General features: G+C 43.9%; 2 protein-coding genes across 2 annotated transcripts; both read left to right on the top strand.

Moving 5' to 3' along the window:
• The first annotated feature begins 194 nt into the window (after positions 1-194).
• morc3a (MORC family CW-type zinc finger 3a) lies at positions 195-9,114 on the top strand. The gene is made up of 19 exons (XM_079276552.1): positions 195-405; positions 1,929-2,001; positions 2,677-2,809; positions 2,985-3,202; positions 3,332-3,488; positions 3,924-4,089; positions 4,555-4,683; positions 4,773-4,892; positions 5,004-5,101; positions 5,281-5,388; positions 5,492-5,620; positions 5,878-5,952; positions 6,122-6,164; positions 6,334-6,414; positions 6,547-6,658; positions 6,741-6,810; positions 6,898-8,035; positions 8,404-8,606; positions 8,742-9,114. The coding sequence occupies exons 1-19, from the start codon at positions 367-369 to the stop codon at positions 8,917-8,919; spliced, it is 3,270 nt and encodes a 1,089-aa protein (XP_079132678.1). The 5' UTR covers positions 195-366; the 3' UTR covers positions 8,920-9,114.
• Positions 9,115-10,695: 1,581 nt separating this feature from the next.
• chaf1b (chromatin assembly factor 1, subunit B) lies at positions 10,696-18,166 on the top strand. Its single transcript, XM_079277616.1, has 13 exons — positions 10,696-10,829; positions 10,980-11,112; positions 11,253-11,373; positions 12,181-12,284; positions 12,407-12,503; positions 12,635-12,719; positions 12,930-13,023; positions 13,159-13,228; positions 13,315-13,406; positions 13,511-13,670; positions 13,855-15,483; positions 16,605-16,693; positions 17,535-18,166. The coding sequence occupies exons 1-13, from the start codon at positions 10,704-10,706 to the stop codon at positions 17,633-17,635; spliced, it is 2,901 nt and encodes a 966-aa protein (XP_079133742.1). The 5' UTR covers positions 10,696-10,703; the 3' UTR covers positions 17,636-18,166.
• Positions 18,167-18,197: the final 31 nt, after the last annotated feature.

Here is an 18,197-nt window from a genome sequence, read left to right as displayed (position 1 = left end):
TAATATTTGAGGATTTAAATCATTGGATCCCAATAGTTGTAAAATGCACGCTTAGCCAAAATCCAATTTTCTTTCCACGGTTCATGTGAACGAGTCAGGGGAAATGGTTTGGTATGGACTGTAACTGCGCATGCGTCGTACCCCACAGCTGTCCCCGCCTTCATTTAACAGGCCTAGTTGGCATGGATGCGGAAGATCGCCGGAAGATCCGTTTAATTGCGCTGTTGACAAACTTTTTTTTTAAATTGACATACCACCGAGCAACTTTTTTAGAAATGAGTGAGGAAGAGACAAGAATCGAAACCTAAGGCGCGCCTTGCTTTGCACTTTGTAACCTCTCCTACCGACAACCGTGTTTACTGAAAGATGGCGGCACAGACAGACCGCGGTGTCCTGTACAGTACGGTGAGGAGAATAGACTCTTTATTTATATTTTCACATTTAACGTTATCATATGTGGTCAACTAACTGCGGCTATATCTTACGTGATCAGTGGGGTTAAATATACCGTCCGCGCGCTGTTTCAAATGCCCTGTTGACAGAAAGTAGAGCGTGTATTTACGTTATGGCTTATTTATAAATATATACGTCAGACTCTCTACCATAACAGTTTAAACTCTATCTAATACAGCGATCTATGGTTGCAAACATTGGTGCGTCAGCATAAAACGGTACTCTGTGCACACATGTGATTGCTCGTAGCAGTAATGTCTGCCTGTAAATCAATTCACAAACGTCAATCGAGCTGTATTTTTCAAATATTACAGATGCAGAGTTCCCAATCATTTAGTCCTTTCACAGTTTAGGTCCCTCTATTTTTGTTTAATTACACCGTGGGACATCACGTGTGCTTCATTACCCTGCAGTAAATAATTCATACAAGTCAAGTATTGTTCAATATGATATTGATTTACTGCAAAATAAACATTGTGCATGTGGTCTGAGCTGGTCCATGGAGCACCTAACTTCATCCTGCAATACATTCTCTATTATGCCATTTGTTTACACACTCCTAAAGTTTCTATCCCTCTCTTTAACTCCCTTATGTCTAAACCCCATTTATCTTATTCAGTGTTTGTCTGACCTTCATGCAAAATGAATGGTGCTACTTATATTCTTCAGTACTTGCCTCCCATTCTCTTATCTAAGACACCGTATTCATTGCAGTGAGCACATTTGTGAAAACAAAATACAGTTTCACTTGAGTTGTATCAGCACAGACTACATAAGACATGTGCTGGTATGTATAAAGCCATTCATCGTGAAAGTATTTGTGGGGGCCTCCTCTGACAAAGATCCACTCTCCTTCTCTCTCTTCCCACTTTTCCTGTTTCATTCTGTGTCACTACAAAAACACACAATACATAGATTTGCATGTCAATCCCACAATCCTCGTTCTGTTTGAAAGTAACACGCATTACGTACCGCATTTCTGGCAGTGCCCATCTGCAAGCCTGTGTAAGGCAGCCAGGCTTCCGCTCATGCGTGTTCATATCCAAAACCCAAAATTAGAAACCGAATCTCAGCAAACAGATCGTTGTATATTTGGGTCCAGCCTCTCAAAGGCCTTCCTGACACGTGGCGTGAGTGCCACAGGTCTGTAGTCATGGAGTGTGCCCAGACATCCTTTCTTTGGCAGTGGAACAATCTGAGAAGTCTTCTGTAGATTGGGCACCTTCATCAACCTTAATGAAAGATTCGATTAGACTCCTGCAAGCTGCCCAGCACACGCTATGAGAACTTTGTTGGTTCGGAGTCTTGTTAAGGCCACAACTTCTGGACACACCTTTCGTCTACAGGGGGCCGTCAAAATCAACACAAAATGAAAGTTCCTTGTAATAGCTTAGGGGCTGATGACAGTGATTGAATTTGAATAGAAATAAGGCCACTTTGATGTAGGCTAACTATTCTGTACCTCTTCCTTGCAGCTTTGTCCCAAGTTTCTTCACACAAACTCCACCAGCCACACCTGGTCCTTCAGCGCCATAGCTGAGCTCATAGGTGAGTCACATGGTTGTGTGTGCAAGTGAAATCGGCTGCTTTACATGAGTTCCTATTTTACTACACAGTCATGGCCCCAGTTGATTTGCATGATTGGGTGTCTTGGATGACACAAACAATGATAATCCTATTTAGCGAATTAAACTAGCAGCAGTGAAAAACAGTGTAACGGTCTAATACCGTACGATATAGTTCTGTCTTTTCACATGTTTTCACCAAATATTTTCTCTGATGTTATTTTAGCCGGACTTTAATGTATGTGGAGGAATTAAGTTAAATAAAATGTCCCTTGACTTGCCTATTTCTGATTATAATTAAACATTTACTGCCTGCTTGAGTCACCTCTCTCACTGGTATGTGAAAGCTTTTGAATCGCTATGAGGTCATGAAATATGGTATCAGAAGAGCGCAGCGGCTCAACTGTAGTTCAAATCTTAAGTTTACCACGATACAAATCTCAACTAATTGTAGAAAAACATGAATATGTGCTGCATATACTAGATTTCCGTAGCAGGTAGTGCTCCACCTATTATACAGTATGTGTGCAATAACAACAGCGATGCTCCTTGTAAGCAGTCGCTTAAAAGTCACACGCGGAGTAGTGTGCACTTTAAATGCTCGAGGTTGAGATTGTTATGTGAATTGAATTTGCTCCTGAATTGTTTCTTTTAACAGACAATGCCTACGATCCAGATGTCAGTGCCAAACAGTTCTGGATTGATAAGATTGTGGTCCAAGGACAAGAATGCCTCAGCTTCATGGATAATGGAAACGGTCTGGATCAAGAAACACTGCATAAGATGCTCAGGTACTGTCACTTGGTACTTTATTTAGAAAATGTGTGATGGCCCACTGGACATTGACATTGCGCTGCCAACAATGGCATCCATAATGACCTTTTACAGGTGAATGTTGTCCATGATGCTGCATTGAGGTGTGTGTGTGTGTACTCACTGAATGATATATCCGTGTTCCCCCTCTAGCTTTGGGTACAGTGACAAGATTCCTATAAAGGGTGTGAAGCCGATTGGTATGTATGGCAACGGTTTCAAGTCTGGATCCATGCGTCTTGGCAAGGACGCCATCGTGTTTTCGAAGTCGGAGAGGGCTTCGTGCGTTGGGATGCTCTCTCAAACCTACCTGACAGAGACTGGTGCTGACCAAATAAGTGTGCCTATTGTGTGCTTTGAACAGAGCGAGCATATCCTTCATCTACTGCATTAAGACATGCTTTAGAGAAGCACATTTTCTCTCAATCCTACACCCCGACTGTCGTATTTTCTATTTCTCCTTATTTTTCATTGCAAGTTGTCCTTAACTTTGGCTTTACTCAGAGTAAGAGAGGAGTACAAAGCCAGCCTGCAGGACATCCTGCGCTATTCCCCTTTCAAGACACAGGAAGATTTGCTTCTTGAGATCAATGCCATCAGTTCCAACTGGTCCACAAATAAAACCGGCACACGGATCATCATCTGGAATCTCCGCAGGTCTGTCTGTAGCTCCCACATACAAACAGGAACCAGGTGCTAATGCCTGTATGTGCCTCAGATTTGTACAACGATCAGATAAAGAAGATATCTTGACACCCTAACTACTAACCGTTGAACTCTCAGGATGTCGTTCCTACAGCAAACTAACACGAACACAATTACAGTTGGAGGTAATAAGCAGCATTCAGCTACATGTGTGCATCAAACTGTAAAAAAATGTTTGTTGCTCGTTGTCCTCTCCGGCTTTTAGGCCGCGCTTCCAACAAACAGGGCGGTTGTTAAACTTGGTTATCAATAATCAATAACACCAGTGTTGCATTTGATTGTTTGTTACTGATGGGCTCTTTTCCGGTGATTCAAGAATAATCAATGTTAGCCTTTAGGGAGCCCAGATAATCCGAAGACTGTCAGACATGTTTATGTTTTCAACAGGACACCGCCTAGAATGACGGAGTTTGATTTTGAGAAGGATCGTTACGATATCCGAATTCCATCCGACGTCTACGAGGAAATGAATGACGCTCAACATCCAGACAGGGTGACAGGGATGAGTGACAGGGTCACGTCACACATCCCTGAGAGTTTATACTCACTGCGGGTAAGGAGCAGTAATGTGTACGTCTTCAAACAGTTGTTAGTGATTGAGTTGTACCTCAGCCTTCATTGCATATGCCTTATCCACACACAGTCACAAATTCTGTAATGTTAAGTGTACAAAGCATCAAAATTGAGGCCAATCCTGGTCCAATATGCAACTTACACGAGAGTCATGTGCCGACTTTAAGCCTCCAGGTCACAAATAATAAGTAGGAGACATCTTGCGTCCAGCAGTTGAACTTTTGGATTCACAGATTCTGTATTATTCAAATAGGAGATTTAAGACTTTTTAACCAAGTGATTTCACTTTGTTTAAAAACCATATCAGGCACATCTTAAAACATGCGTTGTTGAAGCTGAGCCAGCTGTTTTAGTGGAGTCCATATAATTTATAGGTAATCTGTTGATATCACTTTCCATTTGCATGAGTGAATGTTTGATAATCGTTTTTTCTTACTGGATGCAGGCCTATTGCAGTATTCTGTACCTGAAGCCAAGGATGCAGATCATCATTCGTGGTCAAAAGGTGAAATCGCAGCTCATTGCCAAGAGTCTTGCCTTCGTCGAGAAGGACCACTACAAGCCCACTTTCCTGGTATCCTTTCATCGCAGAGTATCGATAAATGTGTTCGATTCGGGACATTTGGTATGTGCGCAGGAGGTTTTCCTTAAGTATTATTTCAGACCAAACGTATTCCTATTACTTTTGGCTATAACACCAAAAGTAAAGACCAGTATGGCATTATGATGTATCACAAGAACCGGCTCATCAAAGCCTACGAACGTGTGGGCTGCCAGCTCAAGGTGAGATGTGTTGTGTTTTGATGAGTGTGCTTGTTTAGTACACATATCATCAAGGGTTTTTATGAATTTTATTAACCAGTGTTCGTGTTTCTGAAATGTTGCCTTCTGTAGGCCAACAACAAAGGTGTTGGGGTCATTGGGGTCATAGAGTGTTACTTTCTGGAACCGACCCACAACAAACAGAGCTTTGATGAAACGGATAAGTACAGGTAATGGCACCAATGGCAAATTCTTATTTTGATCACATCAGTCTGATTAAGGTTTCAGTGAGTTTCAGCTTGAACCTTGAACCTTGCACACAAACCATATTTTTATAGTGTCAAATCCTGTTACTGGATTATGTCTCAGCACGGGGTCAGTAATGCAGAAGTCTGGTTTCTTGGTACAGGAAAACTATGACCAATCTGGGGACCAAACTGGAGGAGTACTGGAATGAAATGTGCCACAAGAGAAAAAAAGAGGAACCAAACGCCACCACACCGATGGAAGATACCATGTTAGTAGATTTTGCAGTGACTGACATCATGTATTCTACACGCATATATGTCTAACCATGTTGACTTCCTACAAAAAAAACTGGTCTGTTCCTATGTCCTCAGGAAGCGCCCGGATCAGAACTGGGTGCAGTGTGATGAGTGTTTGCGCTGGCGCAAACTCCCGGATGGGATCGACCGCAACAAGCTGCCAGAGCAATGGTACTGCCATAAGAACCCTGACCCTCAGTTCAGGTAACTACAGCGTTATCAAAACACCTGTTGCAACAACTGTAATCTCCTGTGATGAAATGAACCAATTCAAAATGGAAATGCAAATCTGTTTTTGTAAAAAAAAGAAATGACAAACTATACTTTGGAAAAATATTTCTAGGTCTACAATATATTCGTTACTGTTACTCGATCTAAAATGGCACAAAAAATAGTTTAACCCAAACGCAGCTCAAGACTCCCTGGATCTTTTCAGTCTCTTATCTATTTTACCCTCCCAGGAGCTGCCAGGTGGAGGAGGAGCCTGAGGACTCTGATGATGAGCAACCTTCATACCGCAAGACCTATAAACAACAGTGAGTCCCATTTCAGTTCAAGACACTGCCACAACTTTTGCCCCCAAATGTAATTGAATATTTCGACTCGATAAGAAATGCATGTTTTGTATTAATACTAATACTTAAACTGAGCATAATAAATGAAGGGACTTGCCTTACGTTACCCCTGTGGTTATTTTTTTTACAGAGAGAAGGAAGACCGGAGGATTCAAGAGCAGAAAATACAAAAGGTAAAAAAACACTTTCTATACTGTAAATCACCTGCCGTTTCTCTGCATGCTTTCGATTTTTCTGCACGATTTAGAATAAACAGTTATTTTTCTGATAGTTAGGTTTCTGATTCCAAAAAAAGGTTGACACGTGACTAACCGTGTGTTTTGGGAATTTTCATTTTTCTAGTTGGAGGAGGCTAGAAAGCGCCGGGAAGAACAACGTCTGGATAATCTCGTCAAGCAAAAAGTGGCCCGTGGACGTCTGCAGGTACGACAATTATTCTTATTGTTGTGTCTATATTTGTCTGTATGAGTTGATTTAGTGGCAAGTGAGTTTCCCCATTGGGAATTAGTAAAGCTTTCTAGTCTAATCCTCCTATTTTGTTGTGCTTGTTGACAGGCTGCCTATTTCCCCTCCACCCCCATTACCCCAAGGAGTAGGTTTAACACTGTAACACCACAAGGGGGTGCTGAATCCTCTCCATTTAGGTCCCCTGCCCTGTTACAAGCTGGTAAGAACAAGTGCTCTTCGTGTGTGTGTGAAAGACAGAGAATGGTTATGAAATTTTAAAAGTCTCTTTTATTTTTCTCTAGCTTGCAGCCCCTCCAGTAGCAGTGGTCTTCCAGTTATTTCTAATGTATGCTCACTGTCAACAGCCCCCGGGTATGATGTTGTGGTGTTTGTGAGCTTGAATATATCCATTTGAGTTTGTTTTAGATGCATATTTATTGTGCTTTGTGTGCATTGCAGGAGGAAAAGAACACATCCTGCTGGTCCACAAACAACGCCCAAAATACCCAAAATCAATGGCAACGTGGATACATCCACATTAGTGGAAGTGAGCCCACAGAGCTCCCCTTCACTGCTCATTGATAATGATGATGATGATGATGATGATGATGATGATGATGATGATGATGATACTGATGATGACATTTTCATCGTGGAAATCACCAGTACCCCCAAGCCAAAAAATCCAGGCTTTGATTTGACTCTAGTGAAGATGGAGCAAGAGCAAAGTGATGCTGACGTCTGCATGCTTTTGGAGTGCAGCGATGCTGTGGGTGACGCCCCGGAGACGAATGTTGCAGGAACAGGCCCTTCAGGGTCCGCAGCTGTGGGAACCAGGCCGTCCCCGGCACCCCCTGCAGGGGTGGCCAGCAGCACCACCCAGACAGAAGGACCCAAAGTGAAGAGGGAAGAGGAGGTCAAAATAGAAACTGAAGGGAAGGAGAGAGCCGGGCAGAGTTCATCCACTAAGAGTGGTAGAGAACAGGGTTCACATGTGGACATCGGTGTCTGCACTGTTGAGCAAAGCTTAATGAAGCATGAGAACAGTGGAGACACTCGCAGTGCCGAGCAAGGAAACCAGACCTTGCAGAACGGAGAGACGCATCACCTGGATAGCGACAACGTTGCGGGACCTCCCTGTGCGAATGCCTGTGGTGAGAAAGACTCTCCACTTCCGTACCCCAGTCTCACTGAGGTACAGGACCAGCAGGACCAGCTCCTAGAGCTGATGCAGGCTACAGCTGTGGAGAGAGACTCTTTTCAAGAGCAGGTCCATCAACTTACCTGCCAACTGCAAGACATGCAGGGCCGACTGCAGGAGCTGTCTCAGATCAATGTGAAGAAGGAGTGTTCTCACCAGGCCAGCCAGACGGAGGAAACTGAAGGGGCAAAGGACTACAAAGCTCTGTTTGAGAGGGCCAAACAGAAAGTCGATGAACTGATTCGGGACAAAGAGCTTTCACTGACGGCTACTGAGACCAAGCCTAGTGCTGCCCAATGTGAAGAAAGGGACATTGATGAAATTGCACTGCAAGTTGACAGTCTGATGCGAGACCTGGATGAAAGAACAAAGGAGAGGGATGAACTGCGCACACAGGTCAGCGTTCTCGCTGTGTTTAGAGCTAGAAGTTCAAGACCGGTGATGCTCTTTATTTTTCTTCTTGCCAACAAATGCCATAAAAAGACCACAGCCAACAGCTTTCAAGTCTGGTTCCTCTGGACAGCCTCGCACATATATACCCAACAAATACTTTTCAAATCCAAACATGAATCTGACTGCACTTTATTTATAGGTAGTAATCATAAAGAATGAGTTGTGTAAGGTTGTGTGGATATATATTATTATTGTCTTTTGCATAATTTACTCTCTAAATATACACCTTTTTTTATTTCATTACGTTGACCTGCTTACCCTTCCTCCTTTTATTCCTTTTCTTTTCTCCTGGGGATCTGCTACGCCACCAGTTGGACCGTCTGGAGGACGAAAGGGAAAACCTGGTGTCCGAGTATGAAGACTTCAGGTTGAGCCAGCCGCAGGAGAGGGCAAATGCTCAAGGAGGAAGTAAAGCTCCACACAGAACCACTGATTCTCTGGTACAAAGGGATCCAGAGGAAGCAGGCGCGGCAGCGATGTCCGGCACAAATTCAAGCTCTGATGCATCAAGCAGGTTGGACTCTCCTTTCACGTTGAATGAATTGTAACTGTTTATTATTATCGCTATTTGAAAAAAACATCGAGGAACTCGGCAACCCAGAAAAACAATGACGTAAATCACATTTCCGCTTTTCTCTCCTCCCTTCAGTTTGATCGAGCTGAGGCACAACATCGGGCGTCTTCTCGTCTCGGCCTTCGTGCCGACTCTGGACCCGGGACAAGTGAATTATGAGTGCAATGTAATTGATGAGATCCTCGAACAGGTTCTTTCTAATGAGGAGGCCATTGCACGGGTGCGGCAGAGCTACAGCCCAATAAATGACTAAGCAACTCCTCGGATCCTGGAATGAAGAACCATATTTTACCTGTAAATATTAACTACAGAATTTTATAATCATGGGCGATGAACTTGTATTTAGTTGAAGGTGTTTTCTTATTAATATACAGTAAATTCAACATTATGAGCTGCTTTGCACTCTTTCTTTGTCTCAACAGATGAAAACTGCTATAAAATAAATATATGTCAATACAACCACAGTGTACATTAATACATGTTTTATATTCACTTTGCTGATCAGATTTTGTTTCACAATGAAAGCTAACGGTTTTCTCTTTGATTTGAATTGAAGCATATTTGATATGTTTTCTATACAATATATAGTAAAGTAGCATAAAATGGAAATACTCGACTACTAAATACAGTACAGTACTTGAGTAAATGTGCTTAGTTTCCTTACATCACTGACCGTGATAGAGGACTCAATCAGCATTTTGTACTTGCAGGCTAGAGGGGATTCCTCTTCATACAGCAACTATAGGTGTCAGGTTTTGACAGGTTTGTAAATCACAATGTGTGACGAGGAGATTTTTGGAGCTTTATTTATTCAGGAAGGCTCATCTCTTTATTTTGCGAGAGAGCAAATTAAATGTATTCAAGATTACAAGTTGAAAAGACACACAAAGCAACCATCACACACACAGACGCACTAAAACATTTGTGCTGATTTTAGATGTCATTGTACGTTTTCATGTAACTCACTGGTGAGTCTGACCTTTGTCTTGGGTAATAAATCACATGACATCTCAATATCCTTTGTAATAAAATACCAGCTTCCTAGTTCAATAAGACTTTGGAAGGGCTCAGAATAAAATACACAGTGTGGGTTGACATGCGGAAGAACACATTTCCATCAAATTGAACCGAAAACTGAAATTACTTTATTCATTTTATATTTTTTTCAGTCTAATAACTCACATGATACCGTCAGCTTAATAAGAATGGCATAAACTATATTAAAGGTTAATATGTGAAAACTGTTTTGTTTAATGTACTTGATTTATGAATAGAATATTCCCCATAGAAAAGATAGATAGATGCACAATATATACAATGAAATAGAATAATATTAAATTAACTAAACAACAAACAGAGTAACTATGTTATAGTTTTGCTTTATACTTTGTAACCATAATTAAACACTTTCTAAAGATCAATGTATCTGTTTTACAAGAGAACATGAACTAAAGTGGACCGTGAGGGATTTTACACGTTAGTAATGCATCCATGCTAAAGACAGACAGGCACCTCCTCTTCCGGGTTTTCGTCCAATCACTGCACTCTACTCGGCCGGAAGTTTGGAACGAATTGTACGCGGGAAATTACTAAACTCTTCAGCTGGTCAACAGTGGAGGTAAGAGACTGAAATATACCGTACTTCGAGAGAACTTCATGTCCAAGAATAAACACATATGAGTCGGTTGTGTTTGTTAGCTAACCATAACTCATGTAGTTAGAGTTACATGTTTACCCGGTTTTGTCATTTGTAACGCTAGCCATTCTTTATCCCAGCAAACCCGCTAAATGTATTGCTAACGGTGTTAGCTAGTTGTAGCATTAGCTTTCAGTGAGTTTTTGGCCAAGTACGTCGTTAAGTCCAATTATTTTCTATCGTAACTTGCCACACGGGCTCCATATAGTCCCAGCATGAGGAGCTAACAGTTTGCGTTACGTTAGCTGCTAGCTAACGCCAGTCCATTGGAAACCGTCAGTAGGCACGTTATCACATTTATGTGCTTTTTCCCCTCCCGAGGTCAGTGTTGGATATTAAAGATGAAGGTGGTAACGTGTGAGATCGCATGGCATAACAAGGAGCCGGTCTACAGTCTGGACTTCCAGCACGGCTCAGACGGACGCATTCATCGGCTGGCCACAGCTGGAGTGGACACTACAGTCAGAGTGAGTGGAGATGGTGTTAATGAACCAACAGTGTTGTATGAAAATATGTATGTCAGACCAAAGAAATAATAGTTTACGTTCAGCTGTATAAGGTCACAGCTGATTTACAGAGTGCCTGCTTAATGACTCTTTGCCCTGATGTGGATGCAGCTGTGGCGGGTGGACAGCGGCCCCGATGGGAAGGCGGTGGTGGAGTTTCTGTCTAATCTGGCTCGACACACCAAGGCTGTCAATGTAGTGCGCTTTAGCCCCAACGGAGAGCTGCTGGCCTCAGGAGGAGATGGTAGGTCACACTTAGTAGTAGTACACGTATACTAGATGAAATATGTCAGTATCTGAAATGCACTGATGATGTTAATCTCAAAACAGAACAGATATTTACAAATACAATGACTGTTAGTAATGTTTTTTTATCTGGTACAGATGCAGCAATTCTGCTGTGGAAGCTCAACGACTCAAAGGAGCCTGAGCCGGCCCCCATGTTCCAGGAGGAAGAAGATGCTCAGCTGAACAAGGAGAGCTGGTCTGTGGTCAAGACTTTAAGGTACACAACTCTCAAAAGCAATTCAGTAACGCTGCGTTGTGGCAAACACAAGTTTACGATACGTACACGTTTTGTTCAGGAAGATAATCTTCACAAATGAAAACCACTTTCACTTTTTGAAGCGTGAATGCCATCGGCGGAGGTAAAATGCTAATGTTAGCCTTTAAGAGAACTACACCCCGGCTGCATGAGCGCAGGTATAAACATAAAAGAGGCTTTGAAGGCGTGATGACATTTTGTCTCATTTAGCTACTTGTTAGCAACCGCCTTTTTTAAGACATGTAAAAGCTCTTAAGCTTGTTCTAACCACAGACCTTATTTCATGCAGCTAACCCAGAAACCATTTAAAATGTACCATCTGTTTGATATGAATGTGTTGCAATACTGTGGTTACAGAACAACATTTCTTCGGTAACACTTTATAATAACTACACACTATGAAGCATTAGTTAAGTATGAGTAAACACTTAATTCATAATTTATAAAGCATTGTTCCTACATTAATAATTCATTAGTATGCAGTTCATAACAGTTATAAATGTTTTATTCTTGATTAATAAGCCCGTCTATTATGTGCTTCATTATTGTGTTTTCATACTTTATAAATGATAGATTCCCCATTTGTAAATGAAGTATTATATATTTTACAAACCAATTGGGTTATGAACTGCATACTAATTTATTATTAATGTAGGAACAATGGTTTATAAATGATGACTTAAGTGTTTACTCATACTTAACTAATGCTTCATAGTGTGTAGTTATTATAAAGTGTTACCCATTTCTTCTTATTGAATTTGTCTTCAGGGGACACATAGAGGACGTGTATGACGTCTGCTGGACCCGGGATGGGAACATGATGGTGTCTGGCTCTGTTGATAACACGGCTATTATGTGGGACATCAACAAAGGTTTGTTCGGACTCAGATATGTGCATTCCATTCAGTTTCATCTGTTATACTTGTATTTTAGTCATATGAATCCACAGCATACTGTAAAGTATGTAAGATAATATCTTGTTTTTTGTGTTCAGGACAGAAGCTGTGCATCCTGAATGACCACAAGAGCTACGTGCAGGGGGTGACCTGGGATCCTCTGGGGCAATACGTAGCCACTCTCAGCTGTGACAGGTAGAACAACAGAGATTCAGACAACCTGGTCATCCCGCATGGCCCCATGATGGATCTAATCTTCATTAAATGAAAGTGTTTGCCGTTGCTTAGCTTCATACTTAAGATGTCTGTGTTTTCCTCCCCTTCAGAGTGATGCGTGTGTACAACACTCACACCAAAAAGAAAGCCTTCTGTATCAGTAAAATGAGCCCTGGGCCACTTGCAGAGGGAGAGGTCAGTAGAATGTTTGTATGTAGTTCTGATTGAAATAATCATTTTTTGAGGTTTCTGAAAAAATAATTCTTTTGACCAAGACATACTTGTCTTCTTTATGTGGTCTTAAATTATGAATTTACTCTGTAATATCTTCAGTGATCTGCTGCCAAGTGAGTGAGTCATGTGACACACACACACTCAGTGCTGCATTTCTCTTTGTCGTTGCAGGTCAAGCCGTACAGAATGTTCCACGATGACAGCATGAGGTCGTTTTTCCGACGGCTTTCCTTCACACCTGATGGGTCTTTCTTGTTAGCCCCAGGTGCATAATCATCCTGCTCAAAGTGTGGCTTTTAGCTGCCATTTATCTGGTAACATTTGATTGTTGTAATGTCCTAATTAAGGTAATTTATATCAACTAATTTCCGCCTTCCGTTGGCGCCCTTTGTGACCGTAGCTGGATGTGTGGAGCTTGGCGAGAACATCATAAATACCACCTACATCTTTTCCAGGAAGAGCCTCAAGAGGTAACTTTTTGTTGCATTTTTTTTTTTTTTTCCGAGTCATTTTTGGCGGTAGTAATTCCACTAACTGATGTACAACTGTGTTTTAGGCCTATTGCCCACTTGCCGTGTCCGACTAAAGCTACGCTGGCTGTGCGCTGCTGCCCCGTCTACTTTGAACTGAGGACCAAGACGGACGAAGGCAAGAACAAACGCCCCATTAGTCAACAGACAACAACGATAATGAAGCCCTCCCCCCTTTTTTAAATTGTCTACACCGTTTGTTTTACCGTTTCTCCTCTACAGACGGTTCGGTTCAGGTTCTTCCCAACGTATTCCAGCTGCCGTACCGCATGGTGTTTGCTGTGGCGTCCGAGGACTCCATCTTCTTGTATGACACGCAGCAGACCATTCCGTTCGGCCTGGTTTCCAACATCCACTACCACACACTCAGCGATCTTACATGGTGAACTATTCTATCGTCTTCTTCTGTAGCGCTTTCTCGGGCTACGAATAGTCCTCATTCGTAGGAATAAATTGTGGAGGATATCGTAGACCTAAGTGCTAATAGTTCTATTTCTCTATATATTTTGAACCATATGTTTTGGCCTTCCGCCTACTGACACGATTTTGTATCGTATCACCTTTAGGTCCCGAGACGGTTCCTTCCTGGCAGTGTCCTCCACAGACGGCTACTGCTCCTTCCTGTCCTTCTCTCCGGGGGAGTTGGGCACTCCCCTGAAGGAGCCCCCCACCCTGGAGGTCTTTGTCCCAAGCACTGGTGTGGAGAAAAGGGGCAAGAAGGCCTCAGCGGCCAGGACCTCGTCTCCTTTGACCCAAACACCAAGCTCAGCACAGACTCCCACATCCCAAACCGGCCTCGGCAAAGATGTCCCCTCTGTCACCCCCCCAGAGGAGAAGAGGAGCACCCCGAGTGCCAAGTCTAAATCTCAGCCCCGTAGGATCACCCTGAACACCCTGGAGGGCTGGGGGAAGCCCTCCGCCGCTAAAACCACCGCTCCTCCTTCAGCACCTCACACCCCGACGTCTGCAAGCAGCAGCGCTCCCTCTACTCCCCAACCCTGTGTCGCCCCTCTCACCCCCACCACCTCCTCCACAACACAGCCATGCATCGCCCTGCTCACCCCCACCACCTCCTCCACAACACAGCCATGCATCGCCCCGCTCACCCCCACCACCTCCTCCATAACACAGCCATGCATCGCCCCTCTCACCACCTCCTCCACGACACAGCCATGCATCGCCCCGCTCACCCCCACCACCTCCTCCACAACACAGCCATGCATCGCCCCGCTCACCCCCACCACCTCCTCCATAACACAGCCATGCATCGCCCCTCTCACCACCTCCTCCACGACACAGCCATGCATCGCCCCGCTCACCCCCACCACCTCCTCCACAACACAGCCATGCATCGCCCTGCTCACCCCCACCACCTCCTCCACAACACAGCCATGCATCGCCCCGCTCACCCCCACCACCTCCTCCATAACACAGCCATGCATCGCCCCTCTCACCACCTCCTCCACAACACAGCCATGCATCGCCCCGCTCACCCCCAACACCTCCTCCACAACACAGCCATGCATCGCCCCTCTCACCACCTCCTCCACGACACAGCCATGCATCGCCCCTCTCACCCCCTCCACCTCCTCCACGACACAGCCATGCATCGCCCCTCTCACCCCCTCCACCTCCTCCACGACACAGCCATGCATCGCCCCTCTCACCACCTCCTCCACGACACAGCCATGCATCGCCCCTCTCACCCCCACCACCTCCTCCATAACACAGCCACGCATCGCCCCTCTCACCCCCTCCACCTCCTCCACGACACAGCCACGCATCGCCCCCCTCACTCCCTCCACCTCCTCCACGACACAGCCACGCATCGCCCCTCTCACCCCCTCCACCTCCTCCACGACACAGCCACGCATCGCCCCTCTCACTCCCTCCACCTCCTCCACGACACAGCCACGCATCGCCCCTCTCACCACCTCCTCCACGACACAGCCATGCATCGCCCCTCTCACCCCCACCACCTCCTCCATAACACAGCCACGCATCGCCCCTCTCACTCCCTCCACCTCCTCCACGACACAGCCACGCATCGCCCCTCTCACTCCCTCCATCTCCTCCACGACACAGCCACGCATCGCCCCCCTCACTCCCTCCACCCCAAAAGCCCTCAAGAGTGGTAATAGTGCTGGCTCCACCACTCCCAAGGGTGCAACCACCCCAAAGGGGCCGACCCCACGGTAATGCGAAAGTACAGCTATGTTTAATTCTGTGAAAGTGAATTATTTATTACCGTATATATTAAGGGTTGACCTTTGTACATGCACAGCTATGCTGCGATTGTCGGCAGGTAGACTTCCACCATTGTGTAGTAGGACTGCAACTTATGATTTTTACATGATTGACGAATCATTTAATAATATATTTCAGCAAACAATGCGAAATAGACATCACTATTTCTTAGGCCCCAAGATGGCGTCTTCAAACTGCTTGTTTTGTTCAAAATCTTTGATCTATGTGCGACTTCACTGCCAATCAATGAATCGTCTAAGCACGAGTGCACAGCATACTTTCTCTGTATGTATTGTTTGTTGATATGTTTTCAACAATTGTGTCAGTATTCACGGGGATGTTTTTGTCCGTTTCCGTCGCTCACACATTTAGATACGTCTGCACACTGCCCAAAAGCACTCAAGTCATTTGTGTGATTTAATTGATCACACGGGAGAATTAATGTCATTTATTTTCTGAACCAGCAATATCTTCCTAAACGTTTTCATCCACTCCGGGTATTTAAAACTGTAGATGGTGTGATGGATGCAGGAGCGGCCTCATGCGGGACTGCATTTGGTTATTTATGGAAATACTTGAACTATTCAAATGTGTGTTGAATGGCGTCAGACTGAGGAAGTAACACACAGAGCACACTGCGTCCACCTCCCTCCCCCGACAGATTAACGTAACTACCGGTAAGCTGATTATCTCCACAGATCCGGTTTAAAGGAGTACTAAACGCAAGAAGGCGCTGCGATATTCAGAATGTGTTTTTAAAAAAGCAGGAAAAATATAAATTGCCGTAATGGGCTTGCGATGTTTTTGTCTGCACTGGCAGTGAGAACAAAGCCTGTCTGGTACGAGGGATCCGTTGGACCCCCCACTGACTCTAAAAACAATAATCACTGACAGACAGCGTTAGACAATGGCAGGTCTGCACATGCTTTAGTGTTTGCCTTGTATCTGTAGCTTGGAGTGTTTGCATTTCGCCTGAATCAGAGGAGCAAACTGATTAACGGTGTAGAAGAGAACAAGTTATTGTCACATCTTGTGTGTTTTCTCATGCTTTCATCCTTTTTCTTTACAGGAGAGTATCTCTGACTCCCATTGCATCCCGGTCTCCAGCTATTAGCTCACTCTTCCGCACTCCCTCCTCCACCGAGAAGGCCAAACATGGTTAGTGAGTGCAACTGCTTCCTGGTGACCTTCATGTTGCAAATATCACAAAAGACACAAAATAATATGAGACTGCTCAATAATCCATCCACCTTCATAGACGCCCTCACAGTCTGATGTCTGTGTTGCGATGTATCGGCCCAACGTTGTTTCTCCTGATGCTGATTCCTCAACGCAGGATATAGTCATTCATCAGGGAAGAATCGGATCAATACAGATCACACTTATATGATTTCTGCTCTTTGAATATATTTCTATATCTTGGAAGAAAAGCAGGATCTTAAAAACTCTTAATTTAAATAATATTACAGTTTAGATTTGGTTTTGACCAACGATTTCTGATAACTCAAACCCGTTGGTTCAGAGGTCAAACTGAAACATTGGTAATTGGTCCTTAATTGCGCAGGAAAGTTGTTTTTCTATGGCAAGCACAGTAGGTCAAAGTTGAACCAGGGATCGGGTCTGTGAACTGTAATCAGTGTTTACAGCGAGCATAAAACCTCCCATTCACTTTTGTTTTCTTTTTGGGATAAATCTGGCTAACCTGGGGGTTCGTTAAGTTATAGTTGTGTCCTGACTTCAACATTTTCATTACCAGTGTGTTAACTAGTCAGTTGATCTGCTACATGAAAGAATACAATGAATGAATGAATGAATTTTATTTATATCGCGCTTTTCACAGATACTAGTATCACAAAGTGCTTAACAGAGCAGACATTTAAAAGCATAAAAAACACAATGCGACCCTAGGGTCAATAAATGATCTACACAGAAGACAGACGGAACCAGGCTACCATGTGCACCGCTGCCGTCACTGATCCGTTCACTTTTATTCCTGCAGAACGTCCTTCGCCTCCCTCTGATCCAGTGTGCCAGCCTCCAGAGTCCAAACGGCCGAAGACCAGTGAGCCCCCCGTGAAGACCAGTGCCACCCAGACCTAGTGTCTGATAGGAACATTGTGGTGCTGTGATATCGGCCCATGCAGCAGAGGGTGACCGTTACAGAAGCGACAAAACCACTGCGGCTCCTCGTGGATGCGACGCCATCGTGCAACAGCATTGCGTGTGTGTGTAGATGCGGTCTGTCGGTGAAGCTTTAACCCCACATAATGTTGTCGTTATACAACAAACCGCATTGCAGTAAGTGTCCTTGAATTAATGCTTATTTTAGTCTTCGGTGTGTTTTTGTATCATACAGTAAACCGGTAATTTTACTGTATTTGATTTACATTTAGATGCTTATGTGTGGTTGCATCAGAGGAAAGGTTTATCTAATTATTTTTCAGAAACATGTGGTTGTGAAACTAAAACAGCTTGAAACCTGAAGAAGAAAAAACACAAGCGCCTCCAGGTTTAGTGGCTTGTGAGAGCTTTGAATACACAACCTGAGTCTTAATTTGATACAGACTGGGCCGGCAACTTCAGTGTAAAGTTCAACATTTGTCTTTTTGTCATATTGCCCAATAAAGGATGTTTCATATAAAGTGAGTGTTTGAGTGGTTTG

This window comes from Melanostigma gelatinosum, assembly GCF_949748355.1.
Source record: "Melanostigma gelatinosum genome assembly, chromosome: 10".
NCBI lineage: Eukaryota > Metazoa > Chordata > Actinopteri > Perciformes > Zoarcidae > Melanostigma > Melanostigma gelatinosum.
Note: the sequence above shows the minus strand (reverse complement) of the source record. Positions and strands in the feature narration are given on the sequence as shown.